The following is a 21,554-nucleotide window of genomic DNA, read 5'->3' as shown; positions in this document are numbered from 1 at the left end:
CCCGAAATTTATTAACTATACAGTTGAAGTCAGAAGTTTACATACACTTAGGTTGGAGTCATTAAAACTCGTTTTTCAATCACTCCACACATTTCTTGTTAACAAACTACAGTTTTGGCAAGTCGGTTAGGACATCTACTTTGTGCATGACACAAGTAATTTTTCCAACAATTGTTTACAGACAAATTGTTTCACTAATAATTCACTGTATCACAATTCCAGTGGGTCAGAAGTTTACATACACTAAGTTGACTGTGCCTTTAAACAGCTTGGAAAATTATGTCACGGCTTTAGAAGCTTCTAAAAGGCTAATTGACATAATTTGAGTCATTTGGAGGTGTACCTGTGGATGTATTTCAAGGCCTACCTTCAAACTCAGTGCCTCTTTACTTGACATCATGGGAAAATCCAAAGAAATCAGCCAAGACCTCGGAATTTTTTTTGTAGACAAGTCTGGTTCATCCTTGGGAACAATTTCCAAATGCCTGAAGGTACCACATTCGTCTGTACAAACAATAGTACACAAGTATAAACACCATGGGACCACACAGCCGTCATACCGCTCAGGAAGAAGACGCGTTCTGTCTCCTAGAGATGAACGTACTTTGGTGCGAAAAGTGCAAATCAATCCCAGAACAACAGCAAAGGACCTTGTGAAGATGCTGGAGATAACAGGTACAAAATAATCTATATCCACAGTAAAATGAGTCCTATATCGACATAACCTGAAAAGCCGCTCAGCAAGGAAGAAGCCACTATCAAGGCACAAGGCGAGACCCAGATGCAGACACAGGAGGCAGATGATTGGAGTCTTAATCCAAAGGGGTAGGCAAGAGAATGGTCGTGGACAGGCAAAAAGGTCAAAACCAGATCAGAGTCCAGGAGGTACAGAGTGGCAGACAGGCTCGTGGTCAAGGCAGGCAGAATGGTCAGGCAGGCGGGTACAAAGTCCAGAAACAGGCAAGGGTCAAAACCGGAAGGACTATAAAAAGGAGAATGCAAAAAGCAGGAGAACGGGAAAACTGCTGGTTGACTTGGAAACATACAAGACGATTTGGCACAGAGAGACAGAAAAAACAGGGATAAATACACTGGGGAAAACAAGCGACTTCTGGCGGGGGTGGAGACAATAACGAGGACAGGTGAAACAACTGCTCCAAAACCGCCATAAAAAAGCCAGACTACGGTTTGCAACTGTACATGGGGACAAAGATCGTACTTTTTGGAGAAATGTCCTCTGGTCTGATGAAACAAAAATAGAACTGTTTGACCATAATGACCATCGTTATGTTTGAAGGAAAAAGGGGGAGGCAAGGAGGAGGCAAGCCGAAGAACACCATCTTAACAGTGAAGCACGGGGGTGGCAGCATCATGTTGTGGGGGTACTTTGCTGCAGGAGGGACTGGTGCACTTCACAAAATAGATGGCATCATGAGGCAGGAAAATGATGTGGCTATATTGAAGCAACATCTCAAGACATCAGTCAGGAAGTTAAAGCTTGGTCGCAAATGGGTCTTCCAAATGGACAAAGTTGTGGCAAAGTTGGCTTAACAAAGTTGTGGCAAAATGGCTTAAGGACAAAGTCAAGGTATTGGAGTGTCCATCACAAAGCCCTGACCTCAAACCTATAGAAAATGTGTGGGCAGAAATGACCCAAGTTTAACAATTTTAAGGCAATGCTACCAAATACTAATTGAGTGTATGTAAACTTCTGACCCACTGGGAATGTGATGAAAGAAGTAAAAGCTGAAATAAATCATTCTCTCTAATATTATTCTGACATTTCACATTCTTAAAATAAAGTGGTGATCCTAACTGACCTAAAACAGGGAATTTTTTACTAGGATTAAATGTCATGAATTGTGAAAAACTTTTAATTTAAATGTAGCTGGCTAAGGTGTATGTAAACTTCCAACCTCAACTGTATAAACGGAAAAATAAAAACCATTACAAATGTAGACATAGACTGAGGAGAAAAGCTGACCCCAGAAATAATTTGGAATGCTTTTAAGGTGTACATTAGGGGAATGATAATCTCATGCTTGGCAAAAGTTACATCTCAGAAATTAAAATTAAAGAAAAATAAATCACAATCTTAGAAAAAGTCCATAAAAATCTTTACAAGGTACAGAAAATAATAAAATGTCAGAACTTAAGTAGGAATATGATATTTTACTTTTGAAGAGAGCCAACAACTAGGTTAAACTCAAATAAAGCATACTACTTAATGGCAAATAAACCTGGTAAACATCTCACAGACCTCACAAAACGAATACATGTCAAACCACTTATGTTTTTAAAAGATAAAGATACAAATGCGTTAATTAGAAACAACAATGTGATTACTTACAATTTTAAAAGGTTCTACAAAAATCTATATAAATCAGAGTTAAATAACAGTTGGACTCATCCTACAGCCTTCTGAGACTCAACAAACCTGAAGCAATAATCAGCAGACTAAACAAAATACCTAAAAACAGGGATCACCCAAAAATAAATATTAGACACTGTTAAAACTTTTGCGTTGAGAAAAGCAACAGGAATGGACAGCTTTCCCATAGAATTCTAATTAACATTTTGTGACAAAGTAGCACCCCTATTCACACAAATGACAACACACGTCACTCCATTCAGTACTTCCTAGTTCCATGTATGAAGCAGTTATTTCAGTTATATTAAAACTAGGAAAATCTGGAGAGTCCCCTGCTGATTACAGACCCATAAGTTTAATAAATTGTGACAATAAAATGATAGCAAAGTTCATAAGCAATAGAATGGCAAAAGGATTACCAGACTTGATTCATATCAATCAAACAAGGTTTATAAAAAAAAATAGACACTTACACATACAAGAACATGTTTCAGTTTAATACGCTAAAAAACAAGATATAGATTCATCAATAATGGCTGTTGATGTCGAAAAGGCTTTCAACCGTCTTGAATGGCCTTTTCTATTCAAAATGTTGGAAGCTTTCAACTTTCCAGCTGAAATAATACATTGAAATTAAATATTATTTAAAGCAAAAATATACACAAATAATACATTATCTGATACTTTAGAAAGGGGTACAAGACAGGAATTGAACCGCTTGCAGAAAGAATTAGACAGGACCCAAATGTAACAGGTATCAGTATAGGTAAATATGAATATAAACTAAACTTACTTGCAGATGATCTCCTGATATACCTGACCAATATAGAAAACTCAATGTCCCTCTTGCTAAAAATATTTTAAGAATACTCGTGGAAATGAACGTGGAAAAAAACTAAATAATGCCAATAGGAAAAATACAAATATTAACTCATGGTCTACAGCGATCCTTTAAGTCGACCACAAAAAAGATCAAATACTTAGGATGCTTAATAAGTGACAATAAACAACTTTATAAAGATAACTATCCTATTACTCAACAATATGAAAGCATACATTTTATAGGTAGAATAAACTTCAGAATGGCATGGTTGCCAAAGTTTTTATATTTACTCTCGGTAATACCGAAGACAATCTTTAAAAAAGTGTACTCAGTCATAACAGACTTTATATGGTCTAGTAAAATTCATAGAATAAAAAGGAACGTTTTACATCTTCTTAAGTCTGAGGGTGGTTATAATCTTCCAGACTTGAAATTGTATCAACGTGCTTTTACTTGTGACCTCTAGTTAAATTCACTAAAGAGGAACAATGGTAAATTTTGAAAAATGTGCATGCGCATCCCCAGAATATTTTCATCTGTCTATTTTCAAAGGATAGAGCTAAGAACATTGACAACTTCATAGTTAAGAACACTATAACAATATGGAAGAAAATATAATATAATATAATACAAGAACCAATAAATTGGTCTACATGGAAAACTAAAAGCATAGAAACCGTAAATGACAATGTAATAGGAAATTGATTTATTTCCATGACATAATTAAAAAGCAATTTTGGACTGTCCAATGTAGATATTTTCAAATACATGCAACTTAAAAGTTTAATATAATGAAATCTTGAGGGAATCCTATTTGGAGTCAGAAAAGGATATTCACATGATAAGTAAGATATAGAAAACCTTGTAGATAGCACATCCAACTGAAAATCTCCTAGAAAAAAATATGAACTATTGGAACCAAGACTTTAAAAAATAACTGATATTGGGAATGTTGAAACATAACTAAGTTAGCAAAAATGTACACTTAATTCAGTATAAACTAATTTATTGAATTTATTATACAAGAGACAAAATTCACTAATTCCACAGCACAACAAAATCTCTAAATATGTGGCAAATGTTTGGCCCAAACGCATATTAATGTAATTTCATATTTTAGTCATTGCAAGACCACACTCATAAACAGAAAACGTTACTACCCGTCTCAAATAAACTGGGGTTGAAAACACTCAGTTGGGGTTCTACTAACCAAATATGTTCAGTTTTTCAGGGGAGCTGTGTCGAACAGCTTGCTGGTTATTACTCTGTCTATATTGTGATGCCTACATTTATTCCTGCATGTTATATTAATCCCAAAACAATAAATGAATTGACTATTTTTGTGTTGAATTTCAGCTGGAGAAACAAAACACCTTAATACATTTTTTTTGCTTACCCTAGTGTGAAATAAAACCCCATTCCATACATGACTTTGAAATCGTAAGCTCTATGAAAACTGAATCTGATGAGCAGAATGTAAGTGGAGAGGTTTTACATCAAAATAAGCGAGGATACACTGAATTGTGTTTTGTCAGATGAGGCCAATTTTGGAGGGGTTCAGGCACACCAATTGACAACAGACGTGCAGCACGCTTATAGGGAAAGATATTCTACAAGCACAACACGTATACAAATGGCTGAGAGAAATTGATGATAAAAAGATTGTGGGGGCTGTTTTGTTAGACTTCAGTGCAGCTTTTGACATTATCTCTCATAGTCTGCTGCTGGAAAAACATATGTGTAATGGCGTGATACCCCTGCTATATTGTGGATAAATAGTTGCATGTCTAACAGAAAACAGAGGGTGTTCTTTAATGGAAGCCTCTCCAACATAATTCAGGTAGAATCAGGAATTCCCTAGGGCATCTGTCTAGGCCCTTTAATTTTTTCAATCTTTACTAATGACATGCCACTGGCTTTGAGTAAAGCCAGTGTGTCTATGTATGCGGATGACTCAATACTATACATGTTTGCTACTACAGAGACTAAAATGACTGAAACACTTAACAAAGACATGCAGTTAGTTTCAGAATGGGTGGCTAGGAATACATTTTTCTGAAATATATATTTTTTTAAAGCATCCTATTTGGGACAAATCATTCACTAAACCTTTAATATTGTAATGAATAATGTGGAAATCGAGCACGTTGTGGTGATTAAACTGCTTGGAGTAACCCTGGATTGTACTGTCATGGTCAAAACATATTGATACAACAGTAGTTAAGATGGGGAGAAGTTTCTCCATAATAAAGCACTGCTATGCCTTCATAACAGCACTATCAACAAGGCAGGTCCTACAGGCCCTAGTTTTGTCACACCTGGACTACTGTTCAGTTGTGTGCTCATGTGCCACAAAGAGGGACTTAGGAAAATTGTAATTGGCTCAGAACAGGGCAGCACGGCTGGCCCTTGGATGTACACAGAGAGCAAACATTAATAATATGCATTTCCATCTCTCCTGGCTCAAAGGGGAGGAGAGATTGACTTCATCACTACTTGTATTTTTGAGAGGTATTGACATGTTGAATGCACTGTCTGTCTGAACTACTGGCACACAGCTCGGACACCCATGCACCCCACAAGACATGCCAGTCTCTTCACAGTCCCCAAGTCCAGAAAAGACTATGGGAGGCACGCAGTAAAAGACCAGCAACACTCCATTTAATTCAGTTCCCCATGAAATGACACCATATAAGGATCCTACAGACCATACTGAGTATTCCCTACAATACTTTTACTGTGCACTTACAATCGTTTTTGCTCTATAAGCCAATATACATTATATTCAGGGGCTCCCGAGTGGCGCAGCAGTCTAAGGCACTGCATCTCAGTCCTAGAGGCGTCACTACAGACGCCAATTACAGGCTGTATCACAACCGGCTGTGATTGGAAGTCCCATAGGGCGGCTCATAATTGGCCCAGTGTCATCTGGGTTAGGGTTTGGCTGGGGTAGGCCGTCATTGTAAATAATAATTTGTTCTTAACTGACTTGCTTAAAGGTTAATAAATATAAATATGTCACTTAAATATGAATCATCATTAATGTTTAGACATTATGTTTAATTTATCATGAATAAATACAGGGTATTAAAACTTTTCTACTGTTACGTGGATTACTTTTATTTTGAAAATGTCCGAAATTCCATGACCTGGAAATACTTTTTTAGTGTCGCTGACGAGGCGCTGAAACCCACGTGTGGAGGAAGACAAGTTTGCAGTCGTTGGCATAAACACGTAGTTAGCTTCCACATTTTATTCAAGGAGGGCTTTGAATTGGTAAGTAAACTGATTTTATATGTCAAGTGTGTAAATGGTTTGTGATATCCTTTCTAGCTAGAAGTTAACTGAAGTTTCAGGCATCTAGTTAATTAGTGGCCAAATAGCTAGCTACCTATTAGCCTAGCATTAGCACGTCATTGCTCACGTATAAATAGGATTTCGCTAATGCTACCAAGCCAGTGCCTTGCTGGCTGCGCTTGCCTAGTCAAAATATGTTTCATGACGTTATCAAAATGATATTGTCACCTGTAGCAAATCACATTTGAATTGTCACATGCTTCGTAAACGGGTGTGGAATAACAGTGAAATTCGTACGGGCCCTTCTCTACCAGAAACGTTAGTTAGTCAGCTAGAAAGGTGTAATTTAAACGTTACAGCGATTTGTTTTTCATGAGAGATATCTGGTTGACAAAGTCCTGTTCATCCTACCAATAAAAAAATAATACCTTTTTCATACAGTGATAGCTGTTTGTACTCATGAAGCATAGCTAGTTAGTAAGCTACCACTGCATGTAGCCAGGTCTGTAGCTAACGTTAAACCATTAATTTGAAAGTGGTTACATTTGGGACTAACTACTTACTTTTTTTGTGCTCAGGTTGACTTTTTAGAATGAATTCCCCCATTAATTACGACGACGAACCTGCCCCCACAAAAGTTCATGGTAAGTGGAAATATAGAGGTAACGTAAGTCTCGTATAGTCCAAAAGATGAATAGCGTCACGACCCTGGGTTTATAAGCACGGAAATCGACTCTGCCGGTCGAGCATGCTTTTGCGGCACAGTCGATAGCTCGGACTTAGGGCTAGAGGGTTCGAGACCTGCTCCCAGCCTGTTTCATTACAATATATATATCCTTCAATGGTACACATCTGCAATAGTTATTGTTGGTCAACGGTCATTTCAATAAATTATATAAAAGGCTAATCTTCTTTATCTTTCTAGCCACCACCATGTCCTCGTACACCTGCATCAGCTGTCGTGTGGCCTTCGCAGATGGTGAGGTCCAGCGAGCCCACTACAAAACCGACTGGCACCGTTACAACCTGAAACGCAAAGTTGCCGTCATGCCCCCTGTGACTGCAGAGAACTTCCAGGAGCGTGTGGTGGCGCAACGGGCCGCCACCGAACAACAGGTGACTGGCGCCACTGTCAGCGAGGGCTGCCCCACGTGCAACAAGAAGTTCTCCAGCTCCAATGCCTACCAGAACCACCTGCAGTCCCACAAGCACCAGCAGTTAGAGAAGCAGGCCCTGCTGGCAGCCCAGAGGAAAGTGGAGATGATGAATGAGAAAAACCTGGAGAAGGGCCTCGGGGATGACGGCAAGGTGGACCACAATGCCAAGAACGAAGCGCTGCAGCAGGCCCTAAAGCCGCCACAACGGCCCAATCCGGAAAAGGCCCAGGCTTCAGGAGTGGAGGGGCCAGCAGCGAATAAGGCCAAGCCGGAGAAACCGCCCAGGCTGCAATGGTTTGAGGGGCAAGCTAAGAAGATGGAGGGAGAGGAATTGGCCACAGCAGAGGAAGGTATGATGTCTGACTCAAGTAGGCCTGAATTAACTTGTGTAGGATCTGTCTAGATTGCATGAAGAGGTGGCCAAGAATGTGTCGACTTCTGTGAAGATGATTGTAATATCAAAACGCCATCCCTTTTTGTCAGTGTTGCTGTGGTTGTCTTGGGTGTTCTCTGTGTCCATTGTCACTCAGTTTCTTTATTTCAGAAGAGTGGGAGGACGTAGATGGCGACAATGACATGGATGATGATGACTTCGAGGAAGATGCTGACGAAACCATGGAGCACGAGGAAGGGGATGGTGCTGCTTCGGCCTCTCCCCACCCCGCCGTTCTACCAGGGACCATCCCCCCCACAGACTGTTTGTTCTGCCCCCACCACTCTCACTCACTCCTCAAAAACCTGGCTCACATGACAAAAGTGCACAGCTTCTTCCTGCCTGACCTGGAATTTCTAATCAACCTCAAGGGACTAATTTGCTACCTGGGTGAGTGGAAGTACATAAGTGTCATCAGGTCCTCCATTGTTCTACCAAGAGTGGCTGAATATCTTTACACCGTTAGCTTGCACCTTGGTTGGAAAGCATGCCTTTTTCTATAATCATGTCTTGACTAGGGAAAATAACCTGTAGCTAGGGTTTAGAGTTTTTCCTCGTCAGGTTTTCAGACGTGAAACTGAATGTTTTTCTGACCACGTATTCTTTGTCTTCAAAGAGCACCTTGGTTGAACCCCCTAGCAACAAAAACAATTAACACCTGTTATCTTTCTTGACCGTATTTAATTAATTTATGTATTTTTAGCCAGGGAATCATGCTGAGACCACTTGATTATTTTGCGAATTAGTCCTGCATGAACAAACACATCAATAAACAGCAATTACACTATACATGCTGTATCACGTCCGGCTGTGATTGGGAGTTCCATAGGGCGGCACACAATTGGCCCAGCATCGTCCGGGTTTGGCCGGGGTAGGCTGTCATTGTAAATAACATTTTATTCTTAACTGACTTGCCTAGTTAAATGTATTTAAAAATACACATCAATTACACAATGCATGAAAAGCAAACACAATTGTATGAAACAAATGCTTTCTTCAGTAAAAAGCCCTCTAACATCTAACCTGAATTGCCCTAGAGGCATCAACTACACAAACTTTAAGGCCTTTGAGATCATTCCATATGACGTACAAAAAAACTAAAAGCAGATTTACCTAACTCTGGTGATTGAAGGGATCCAGAGTTGGCCATCCCTGGGTCTGGGGTAAGGTATGGCGGGTGTTTATGCCATATCTTACCTCATTGTTAAGTTTCAGGTGTGGTTGTTTTATCTACCTTAGTTGAATTCACTGAGTGTAAGTTGCTCTGGATAAGAATGTCTGCCAAAAGTTTTTCATTTACTTTTAGGTCAATCTAAACCTGAATCGGAGGAATCTGTCTTGAGTCATTTCTCTGCTATTGAAATCTCACTCAAAAATCTTAAACATACTCTTGTTCTTTCTTTGTGTTGCAGGAGAGAAAGTGGGCGCTGGTAAGGTGTGTCTGTGGTGTAACGAGAAAGGCCGCTCCTTTTACTCCACTGAGGCAGTACAGGGCCACATGACCGACAAAAGCCACTGCAAGCTCTTCACCGACGGAGACGCATCGCTAGAGTTTGCCGACTTCTACGACTTCAGGTAGATGTCAAATACCAGGGCTCCTATAGTCTAACCTTTTTCACACTACTGAGCTGAACCAAGCTGTACTGTAGTTGCTGGAAAGGACAATATGAAGAAAAATCAGAGCCAGTACAGAATTCGAGGATGCACCGTAGTAGGAAAGGGGGTCTTCTGCCCCTCATATTTTTTATCTTGATTGTAATTATATATTAGCAATTTCTCAAGTGGCCATTTTGTGAAATGTTGTTTGCAGGACAAGTTATCCTGACCAGAAAGAGGGAGATGATGTTGAGATGGAGGATGAAGAGTTGCCGGACGGGAAGACCATAGACTACGATGATGATACGCTGGAGCTCACCCTTCCTTCAGGTGAAATCAAATTATTTTCACATGCTTCGTAAACATCAGGTGTGAAATAACAGGGAAATGCTTACTCACGGGCCCTTCCCATCAATGCAGAATTTAAAAAATGAACACAAGGAATAAATACGCAATGATAGCTTGGATATATATACAGTGCATTAGGTAAGTAATCAGACATTTCTCCACATTTTGTCACATTAAAGCCTTATTCTAAAATGGATTAAATCCTCTCTTTCCTTCAATCTACACACACTACCCCATGACAAAACAAAACGTTTTTTAATAAACTATCACAAGTATTTAGACACTTTACTCAGTACTTTGTTGAAGCACCTTTGGCAGCAATTACAGCCTTGATTCTTGGGTATGGTGCTACAAGCACACCTGTATTTGTGGAGTCCCCCCCCCCATTTCTTCTCAAGCTTGGTCAGGTTGGATAGGGCGGTCTCTCCAGAGAACCTTATACAGACAGGTGTGTCTTTCCAAATCATGTCCAATCAATTGAATATACCACAGGTGGACTCAAATCAAGTTGTAGAAACATCTCAAGGATGATCAATGGAGTTCAATTGAGTCTTATAGCAACAGGTCTGAATGCTTATATAAATAAGGTATTTCAGATTAAAACATGTATTTTTGCCATTATGGTGTAGTTTGAGGTTTTTCATTTAATACATTTTAGAATAAGGCTGGTAATGTAAATGTGGGAAAAGTGTAAGGGGTCTGTATACTTTCCGAATGCACTGTGTGTGTATGTATTATATACACACACACAGTCCAGTCAGAAGTTTGGACACCTACTCATTTAAGGGGTGTTCTTTATTTGTACTATTTTCTAAGTTGTAGAAAAATAGTGAAGACATCAAAACTATGAAGTAACACATTGAATCATGTACTAACCAAAAAAGTGTTAAACAAATCAAAATATATTTTAGATCTTTCAAAGTAGCCACCCTTTGCCTTAATGACAGCTTTGTACACTCTTGGCATTCTTTCAACCTGCTTCACCTGGAATACTTTTCCAACAGTATTGAAGGAGTTCCCACATATGCTGAGCACTTGTTGGCTGCATTTCCTTCACTCTGCGGTCCAGCTCATCCCAAACCATCTCAATTGGTTTGAGGTCGGGTGATTGTGGAGACCAGGTTATTTGATGCAGCACTCCATTGCTCTCCTTCTTGGTCAAATAGCCCTTACACAGCCTGGAGGTGTGTTTTGGGTCATTGACCTGTTGAAAAACAAATGATAGTCCCACTAAGTGCAAACCAGATAGGATGGAGTATCGCTGCAGAATGCTGTGGTAGCCATGCTGGTTAAGTGTGCCTTGAATTTTAAAATCACAGACAGGTCCGTAGAGCTCCGAGACAGGATTGTGTCGAGGCAGATCGGGGGAAGGGTACCAAAAAATGTCTGCAGCATTGAAGGACCCCAAGAACATAGTGGCATCCATCATTCTTAAATGGAAGACGTTTAGAACCACCAAAACCCTTCCTAGAGCTGGCCACAAACTGAGAAGGGCCTTGGTCAGGGAGGTGACTAAGAACCCGATGGTCACTCTGAAAGAGCTCCAGTGTTTTTCTCTGTGGAGATGGGAGTACCTTCCAGAAGGACACCCATCTCCGCAGCACTCCACCAATCAAGCCTTTATGGTAAAGTGGCCAGACAGAAGCCACTCCTCAGTAAAAGGCACATGACAGCTTGCTTGGAGTTTGCCAAGACACCTAAAGTCTCAGACAAAAAATAAAATAAAAAAAGATTCTCTGGTCTGATGAAACCAAGATTGAACTCTTTGCCCTGAATGCCAAGCGTCACATCTGAATGAAACCTGGTACATCCCTACGGTGAAGCATGGTGGTGGCAGCATCATGCTGTGGGAATATTTTTTTCATCGTCATTCACTGGGAGACTAGTCAGGATTGTGGGAAAGATTAATGGAGCAAGGGACAGAGATCTTTGATAACCTGCTCAGGACCTCAGACTGGGACGAAAGTTCACCTTTCAACGGGACAACGACGCTAAGCACACAGCCAAGACAACGCAGGAGTGGCTTCAGGACAAGTCTCTGATTGTCCTTCTCGGTAAAGATGGGGGAAGAGCAGACGGGCTGAGAACAGAGAAGGAAAAAATCACAAATCAAGATTGCAGCTATACAGAACTCAACCAACGGGCTTTGACTTCTCAAACACAGCAGAAGGGTAACACTGATGCCCCGTCAATTTATTAATTCAGCCGCTTAACTTAGACGGCAAGTTAAACTTAGCAGTCTCGTTAACGCAGGGGGAAAAACACATATCTTGCTGCGTTTTGTAAATGCAGATCTAAAATGCTTATTGTAATTTCTCCTCGGCATCAGGCTAATTTTGTGCTTCAGTTGCACATCTAAACTGGGGTAAGAATTCACGAACGGGCATTCTATCAGCAGACAGCGCTGACTTGTGTCGTTTTCTACGGTACTTTTCCAAGATTAACTTGAAGCAAAACATTAGGCAATGTAACTGGCTACAATCTTTCTAAACCCTGTCTTTCAAAGATAATTCATAAAAATCCAAATAACTTCACAGATCTTCATTCTAAAGGGTTTAACCTTTACTTAATATCCATCCCGGATCCGGGATCCTCCTCATCAAAAAAGCTGACTAGCCTAGCCTAACGGGACAGGGATATCATATAATATAATTTTCATGAAATCACAAGTCCAATACAGCAAATGAAAGATAAACATCTTGTGAATCCAGCCATCATTTCCGATTTTAAAAATGTTTTACAGCGAAAACATTAGCTAACCACAATAGCCAAAGACTCAACCGCATATTTTCACCATGTTTCTACCGCATAGGTAGCTATCACAAAACTGACCAAATAGAGATATAATTAGTCACTAACCAAGAAACAACTTCATCAGAAGACAGTCTTATAACATGTTACACAATACATTCATGTTTTGTTCGAAAAATGTGCATATGTGAGGTATAAATCATAGTTTTACATTGCAGCTACCATCACAAATAGCACCGAAGCAGCCAGAATAATTACAGAGAGCAACGTGAAATACATAAATACTCATCATAAAACATTTATGAAAAATACATGGTGTACAGCAAATAAAAGATAAACATCTTGTGAATCTAGCCAATATTTCCGATAAAAAAAAAAAAAAATGTTTTGCCGCAAACACAATATAGAATTATATTAGCTTACCACAATAGCCAAACACACAAATGCATTTATTCACCGCAAAAGGTAGCTATCGCAAAAACCAGCAAAAGATATAAAATTAATCACTAACCTTGACCAACTTCATCAGATGACAGTCTTATAACATCAGGTTATACAATACACTTATGTTTTGTTTGAAAATGTGCATATTTAGAGCTGCAAACCGTGGTTATACATTGTGAATATGTAGCATCGATTCACCAGAATGTCCGGAGCTATTTTGGACACTCACCTAATCTGACCAAAGAACTCATCATAAACTTTACATAAAAATACTTGTATGGCAAATGAAAGATACACTGGTTCTTAATGCAACTGGCGTGTTAGATAAAAAAAACTTTACCATAACAAACAGCTTGCGTTATTGCGAGACAGCGCTCCCAAAACGGCAGAGAATAGGAATCAACATTTTCCACAGAAATACGAAATAACATCATAAATTGTTCTTACTTTTGCTGAGCTTCCATCAGAATCTTGTACAAGGAGTCCTTGGTCCAGAATAAATCGTTGTTTGGTTTTAGAATGTCCATTTCTTCTGTCGAATTAGCAACCTTAGCTAGCCATGTGGCCATTCCCATCTTCTCTTGACGCAAAGAACGGAAAATTCCAAAAGTCCCAATAAACGTTGAATAAACTGATAAAACTCGGTTGAAAAATCCTACTTTATGATGTTATTATCACATGTATCAAATAAAATCAGAGCCGGAGATATCCGCCGTGTATACCGAACGCTTATCAGAAGACAATGTCGACGTACTTCGCGCGCCAGAGAAGACAAAGAAATTTCCAGACCTGTCACTCCAAAAGCTCTTGTTCGGCCTCAGATCAAGCTAGACACCCCATTCCACCTTCCACTGCCTGTTGACATATAGTGGAAGGCGTATGAAGTGCATGCATATCGATAAATATAAGGCAATTGAATAGGCAGGCCCTGGAACAGAGCATCGTTTTCAGATTTTTCACTTACTGTATGGAAGTTTGCTGCAAAATGAGTTCTGTTTTACTCACAGATATAATTCAAACAGTTTTAGAAACTTGAGAGTGTTTTCTATCCAATAGTAATAATAATATGCATATTGTATGATCTAGAATAGAGTACGAGGCAGTTTAATTTGGGCATGATTTTTTCCTAAGTGAAAACAGCGCCCCCCTATTGACAAGTTAAACACTGTTTCCCATGCTTGTTCAATGAACCATGAACAATTAATGTACATGTGGAACAGTCGATAAGACACTAACGGCTTACAGACGGTAGGCAATTAAGGTCACAGTTATGAAAACTTAGGACATGAGGCCTTTCTACTGACTCTGAAAAACACCAAAATAATGATGCCCAGGGTCCCTGCTCATCTGCGTGAACATGAGGACTGCATGTGTGGCCAGGGCAATACATTGCAAGACGACTAAGACAGCGCTACAGGGAGATCGGACGGCTGATCGTCCTCGCAGTGGCAGACCACGTGTAACAACACCTGCACAGGATTGGTACATCTGAACATCACACCTGCGGGAAAGGTACAGGATGGCAACAACAACTGCCTGAGTTACACCAGGAATGCACAATCCCTCCATCAGTGCTCAGACTGTCTGCAATTGGCTGAGAGAGGCTGGACTGAGGGCTTGTAGGCCTGTTGTAAGGCAGAGCCTCACCAGACATCACCGGCAACAACGTCGCCTATGGGCACAAACCCACTGTCGCTGGACCAGACAGGACTGGCAAAAAGTGCTCTTCACTGACGAGTCGCGGTTTTGTCTCACCAGGGGTGATGGTCGGATTTGCGTTTATCGTCAAAGGAATGAGCGTTACACCAAGGCCTGTACTCTGGAGCGGGATCGATTTTATTTATTTATTGGGGGGGGGGGGGTCTGTCACGGTCAGTCACAGCATCATCGGATTGAGCTTGTCAAGGTTGTTCTGGCACCTCAGTGCCAGGTCTCTGACCACCTCATCGGCTCTCATCGTCATTGGTGACATCACTGTCGTGTCATTGTTGAGGGTCAGGGTGGTGGATGTATTTATTAAGGATCCCCATTAGCTTCTGCCAAGGGGTCCAGCAACGTTAAGACAGTTATACAATTTAAAATATAACATTTTAATATCACTTTTCAGATGATATTAAGTGTGTTCCCTCAGGCCACTACTCTATCACATATCTACAATACAAAATCCATGTGTACATGTGATTAAAGTTTGTCTTATCGTGTCTTCAGTCCCCGCTTTTCCTAAATCTGTTTTTTTTAAAGCTGATTCTACTGCTTGCATCAGTTACCTGATGTGGAATAGTGTTCCATGTAGTACTGTGAGCCTCCCATAGTCGGTTCTGGACTTGGGGATTGTGAAGAGACCTCTGGTGACATGTTTTGTGGGGTGTGCATGGGTGTCTGAGCTTTGTGCTAGTAGTTTAAACAGACAGCTCAGTGCAGTCAGCTTGTCAACACTTCTTACAAAAACAAGTAGTAATGAAGTCAATCTCTCCTCTACTTTGAGCCATGAGAGATGCATATCATTGTTAGCTCCCCATGTACGTTTAAGGGCTAGCTGTGCTGCCCTGTTCTGAGCCAATTGTAATTTTCCTACGTTTCTCTTTGTTCTGACTGGATAGCAGTCCAGGTGTGACAAAACTAGGGCCTGTAGGACATGCCTTGTTGATAGTGTTAAGAAGTCAGAGTAGCGCTTTATTATAGACTTATCCCCATCTTAACTACCTTTTTATCAATGTTTTGACCATTACAGTTTACAATCCAGGGTTACTCCAAGCAGTTTAGTCACCTCAACCTGTTCAATTTCCACATTCATTATAATGTTTAGGCTTTAGTGAAATTAATTGTCCCAAATACAATGCTTTTAGTTTTAGAAATATTTAGGACTAACTTATTCTGCAGCTCTGTTAAGTGTTGCAGTCATTTCGGTCGCTGTAGTAGCTGACGTGTATGGTGTTGAGTAATCCGCATACATAAACACTATTCTTGGATAGCGGAATTAATTTAGCTTCCCTCCAGGCCTGAGGGGGCACACTTTCTAGTAAGCTCAAATTGAAGATATGGCCAAAAGGGGTGGCAATATCATCCACTATTCTCCTCAGTTATTTTCCATCCAAGTTGTCAGACCCCGGTGACTTGTCATTGATAGACATTTAAAAAAAAAAAATCACCTCTTCCACACTCACTTTATGGAATTGCAAATTACAATGCTTGCCTTTGATAATTTGATCAGTTATACTTGGATGTGTAGTGTTAGTATTTTGCTGGCATGTCATGCCTAAGTTCGCTAATCTTGCCAATGAAAAATCATAAGTAATTTGCAATGTCAGTGGGTTTTGTGATGAATGATCCATCTGATTCAATGAATGATGGAGCTGAGTTTGCTTTCCCCCCCCCCCCCCCCAAATATAATTTAAGGTGCTCCATAGCGTTTTACTAACATTCAGTATATAATTTATTTGTTTCATAGTATAGTTGCTTCTTCTTTTTATTCCGTTTAGTCACATGATTTCCCAATAGCAGTACGTTTGCCAATCGGTTGTGCAGCCAGACTTATTTGCCATTCCTTTTCCCGTATCCCTCTCAACCATACAATTTTTCAATTCCTCGTCAATCTACAGGCATTTAAGTTTTGTGTCCGTTAGTAGGTGTATGCTGATTTTAGTAACTGGAATAATACATTTCATAAATGTGTCAAGTGCAGCGTCTGGTTGCTCCTCATTACACACCACGGACCAACAAATATTATTTACATCAACAACATAGGAATCACTACAAAATGTATTGTATGACCTCTTATACACTATATTAGGCACAGCCTTTGGAACTTTGGTTTTCCTAGATATGGCTACTATATTGTGATCACTACATCTGATGGATTTGAATACTGCTTTATAGCACATTTCTGCAGCATTAGTAAAGATGTGATCAATACATGTTGTTGTTTTCATTCCTGTGCTGTTTGTAACTACCCTGGTAGGTTGGCTGCAGGCACTAGTTACAATTTGAAGCTTTTTCTCGGGTGGGCAGCTTGATGAAAGACAGTCAAGATTTGAATCATCCAGGAAGTATACCTCTATCACACAAATGATCAAGCATTTCACACGTTATCCAGATAGTGACTGTTAGTACTTGGTGGTCTATAGCAGCTTCCCACAAGAATGGGTGTGAGACAGATGAACCTTTAGCCATATTTCTTCAAGTTTAACGTGAAATCCTTTAAGCTTCTGAGTATAAACAGCAACACCACCATTGGCATTTCTTTGTTGCCTACCCTCACCACCTGGGGGTGGTCCGTCAGGAAGTAGTTTCAGAGGGAGGTGTTCAGGGACCTTAGCTTAGTGTTGAGCTTGGAGGGCACTATGGGGTTGAATACTGAGCTGTAGTTAATGAACAGCATTCTCACGTTGGTGTTCCTTTTGTACAGTTGGGGAAGGGCAATTAGGCGTGCAATAGATTGCGTCATCTGTGGCTCTTATTTGGGCTGTATGCAAATTGGTGTTGTGAGCTATAACTAGTCTTCCAAAGCATTTTATGTACTACAAGGCGGTAGTCATTTAGACAGTCCATGTGCCAAAGAATGCCAAGGTAACCTATGGTGGTCTGCTTGAAACATGTAGATATTACAGACTGGGTCAGGGAGAGGTTGGAAATGTCTCTGAAGACACTTGCCAGCTGGTCAGAGCATATTCTAGTACGCAGCCTGGTAATCCGTCTGGCCCTGCGGCTCCCTTGTGAATGTTAAGCTGTTTAAAGTTCTTACTCACCGACTACGGAGAGCGCGTTCACGCAGTCATCCGGAACAGCTGGTGCTCTTATGCATGGTTCAGTGTTGCTTGCCTTTAGCGCGTCTGGTAGGCTCGCGTCACTGGGTAGCTCTCAGCTGGGTTTCCCATTGAAATCCGCGATTCGTTTCCTGCATTAAAATCACCGGCAACTAGGAGTGCCACCTCCTTGATGAGCATTTTCTTGTTTGCTTATGGCCCAATATAGCTTGTTGAGTGCAGTCTTAGTGCCAGCATCGGTTTGTGGTAAATGGAAAGCTATGAAAAATATAGATAAACTCTCTTGCTAAAGAGTACGGTCTACAGATTATCATGAAGTATTCAAACTCAGGAAACACTGTCTAATGAATGTCTTGTAAATTTTGATTTCCGCTATCTGACCAAATGTTTGCAATTATGAACTGCCATTTCTCTTGGGCACCTTAACATCTCTTTAGAATTAGTCATGATGGGCTGTCCTCAACTCCCTTTAGACCAGAGGTTTGCAATCTTATGTGCAAAGGGCCGCTGTATGTGCAGGCCAAAGCAGTAACGCGCCATATTAAACTAATACATATTTTCTTACCTCTCGCTGTTTTTCCTCAGGTGCTAAGATCGGCCACCGCTCTCTGATGCGATACTACAAGCAGCGTTTTGGCGCACCCAGGACTGTGGCGTTGGCCCACAACAGGAACGCAGTGGGTCGGGTACTCAGGCAGTACAAGGCCCTGGGCTGGGGCGGAGACATGGGTAAGGGTCAACACTACACATCAACCATGATCCATGCAGGGTTGCACCTACACATTCACTACTGAGCTCTGTACTTGAGTGAACCTATACATTACTTAACACGTGCATATAGAAATTAAGCCATTATATACATTAATTGAGCTTAATTTAGGGATAATCCTGAGTTCACTAAATTTGATTTAGAGATGAACCAATAGTCTTTATTTAAACTCTCATTCAAACCTTCAGTGTATACCTTTTTGTTCTACCCTTATGGAAAACCAATGCGGTTTTGAGACCTAAATTTTCCACACACACAAAAAACTGGGAGATATTTTTATCTCCCACGTGACTATTTTGAAGGTGTTTGACCAAGGACGGTATGGAGCATGTGACCACAGCAGTAACATGCGAAAAGCTGAATACAATTAATTGGTGAATGGGTTTGGTTATTCATTCATTGCTTGCTTTTTGTCTAGGTAAAAACTCTTTCCATCAGAACCAGAAGGACATGAAGTTTGTCCAGAAGATGAAGTCAAGGTGGATGCTGAAGATAGGCATGGGCAACAACTCTAACAAACAGACCCACTTCAGGCTCCAAGTCATGTTCTAGTCCCTAGACAGAAAATGCAGCGTCAGATCCCCATATACCTGATTCTCATATTAGGACAGTCCCTAAACCTTTTACGGCTAATGTCTTTTTCCCTGTTCAAAGATGTCTGTTGTAAACATTCAGCGCTCGTTATATCGGCTGCATATTGCAAAGGACTTCACCATGAAATAATTATTTTCAGAGCCGTTAATATTTACTGGATATGTCATATTCTATTCATGATCCGAGGTCATATACAAAATACTGAGTTACTGTTTTGTATTTTGACAAATGGCTGTATATTTCACATCATGAAATTCTGACTTGGATTTTCCCCCCCAGCAAGTAATTGTTTATAAAATACAATTGAGGTTGAGTAATAAACATTAAGGAATTGTTATGTTTCACATATGCCAAATTTAATTGATTCCATGGGTAAATATGACAATTTTATGCCCATTTGGTTTGTGAGTTATTGAGGTTATGGGTATTTGTGCACAAATAGAGGGATCAGTCACTTTGGACAGGTTTTTGCCAGCAAAATTAATCAAACATATTGCTGCAAATTCAGGAGGAAGCAATGACCGGAATTATAACCCAGGTCCAGTGATGTCAAGCCAAGAGGTCTCAAACTCTTAACACCTAGCTACCTTGTTAAGGTCGCTACAACATTTTTAGAAGTCAACGGTATGCTTCCTTAACTTGCAGTCTAAGGACAAGGAGAAACTGCAATCCACACTGGTTTTGTTTAATACACAGAGCAAAAATAGAAATGAAATGTACAGTGTTGGTTTCATGTGCTGAAATAAAAGATCCCAGAAATGTTCCATATACAAAAAAAAAATCTCAGATTTTTTGCATCCCTATTGGTGATGAGTTGTGAGAATTTAATGTTAATTTCTCTACCATAAGCCGCCTCCAACGTCATTTTAGAGCATTTGGCAGTACAACAACGCAGATGTGCTGATGTCAATGTTGTGAACAGAGTGCCCCATGTTGGCGGTCAGATTATGGTATGAGCAGGCATAAACTACAGACAGCGAACACAGTTACATTTTAGCAATGGCAATTTGAATGCAAAGATACCGTGACACGATCCTGTGCCATTCATACTCTGCCATCACATCATGTTTCAGCATAATGCATGGCACAATGTTGCAAGGATCTGTACACAATTCTTGGAAGCTGAAAATGTAATTTAGTGAAATTGTTTCCTGTTGCGTTTTATATTTTTGTGAAGTGTATAATGTTATTCCGATGCCCTAGAAAATAAAAAGGCTAATTTCCTTGAATCATTCAACAATACATTGTGTATTTTCACAATGAAATTAGCCTGTTTAGTTTTTTTGTTAAGACACTAACAGCTTACAGACGGTAGGCAATTTAAGGTCACAGTTATGAGAACTTAGGACACTAAAGAGACCTTTCTACTGACTGAAAAACACCAAAAGAAAGATGCTCAGGGTCCCTGCTCATCTGCGTGAACGTGCCTTCGGCATGCTGCAAGGAGGCATGAGGACTGCACTTTTATTTTTTATTTCAACTTTATTTAACTAGGTAGGCTAGTTGAGAACAAGTTCTCATTTACAACTGAGACCTGGCCAAGGTAAAACAAAGCAGTTTGACACGTTACACATGGAATAAACAAACATACAGTCAAGAATACAGTAGAAAGTCTATATACAGTGTGTGCAAATGAGGTAAGATAAGGGAGGTAAGGCAATAAAAAGGCCATAGTGGCGAAGTAATTACAATATAACAGTTAAATGCTGGAATGGTAGATGTGCAGAAGATGAATGTGCAAGTAGAGAAACTGGGGGTGCAAAGGAGCAAGATAAATACAGTATGAGGATGTGGTAGTTGAATGGGCTATTTACAGATGGGCTATGTACAGGTGCAGTGATCTGTGAGCTGCTCTGACAGCTGGTGCTTAAAGCTAGTGAGGGAGATATGTGTCTCCAGCTTCAGTGATTTTTGCAGTTCGTTCCAGTCATTGGAAGCAGAGAACTGGAAGGAAAGGAGGCCAAAGTAGGAATTGGCTTTGGGGGTGACCAGTGAGATATACATGCTGGAGCGTGTGCTACAGGTGGGTGCTGCTATGGTGACCAGTGAGCTGAGATAAGGTGGGGCTTTACCTAGCAAAGACTTGCAGATGACCTGGAGCCAGTGGGTTTGGCGACAAGTATGAAGCTCAAAAATAGGGCCAGCCAATGCGAGCGTACAGGTCGCGGTGGTGGGTAGTATATGGGGCTTTGGTGACAAAATGGATGG

At 40.4% G+C, this 21,554-nt stretch overlaps 1 protein-coding gene across 2 annotated transcripts; it reads left to right on the top strand.

The window, feature by feature from the left end:
* The first annotated feature begins 6,340 nt into the window (after positions 1–6,340).
* znf622 (zinc finger protein 622) lies at positions 6,341–19,690 on the top strand. 2 transcript variants are annotated; one of them, XM_071362592.1, is made up of 8 exons: positions 6,341–6,470; positions 7,070–7,135; positions 7,417–7,998; positions 8,196–8,471; positions 9,494–9,656; positions 9,892–10,007; positions 18,569–18,712; positions 19,171–19,690. In XM_071362592.1, exons 2-8 carry the CDS (start codon positions 7,084–7,086, stop codon positions 19,302–19,304), a joined length of 1,467 nt encoding a protein of 488 aa, XP_071218693.1. In that variant the 5' UTR covers positions 6,341–6,470; positions 7,070–7,083; the 3' UTR covers positions 19,305–19,690. The 2 variants fall into 2 exon arrangements, with proteins under 2 accessions (XP_071218693.1, XP_071218692.1); XM_071362591.1 differs by having other exon boundaries at positions 8,193–8,471.
* Positions 19,691–21,554: the final 1,864 nt, after the last annotated feature.

The sequence above is a fragment of the Salvelinus alpinus genome, chromosome 23 (assembly GCF_045679555.1).
Source record: "Salvelinus alpinus chromosome 23, SLU_Salpinus.1, whole genome shotgun sequence".
NCBI lineage: Eukaryota > Metazoa > Chordata > Actinopteri > Salmoniformes > Salmonidae > Salvelinus > Salvelinus alpinus.
Note: the sequence above shows the minus strand (reverse complement) of the source record. Positions and strands in the feature narration are given on the sequence as shown.

Bases quoted from the DNA above. Each gene is read 5' to 3' on its own strand.
- znf622 (XM_071362591.1), top strand. From the start codon at position 7,084: ATGAATTCCCCCATTAATTACGACGACGAACCTGCCCCCACAAAAGTT. The intron at 8,472-9,493 runs GTGAGTGGAAGT...TTTGTGTTGCAG, and splicing joins GGGACTAATTTGCTACCTGG to GAGAGAAAGTGGGCGCTGGT. The intron at 10,008-18,568 runs GTGAAATCAAAT...GTTTTTCCTCAG, and splicing joins GGAGCTCACCCTTCCTTCAG to GTGCTAAGATCGGCCACCGC.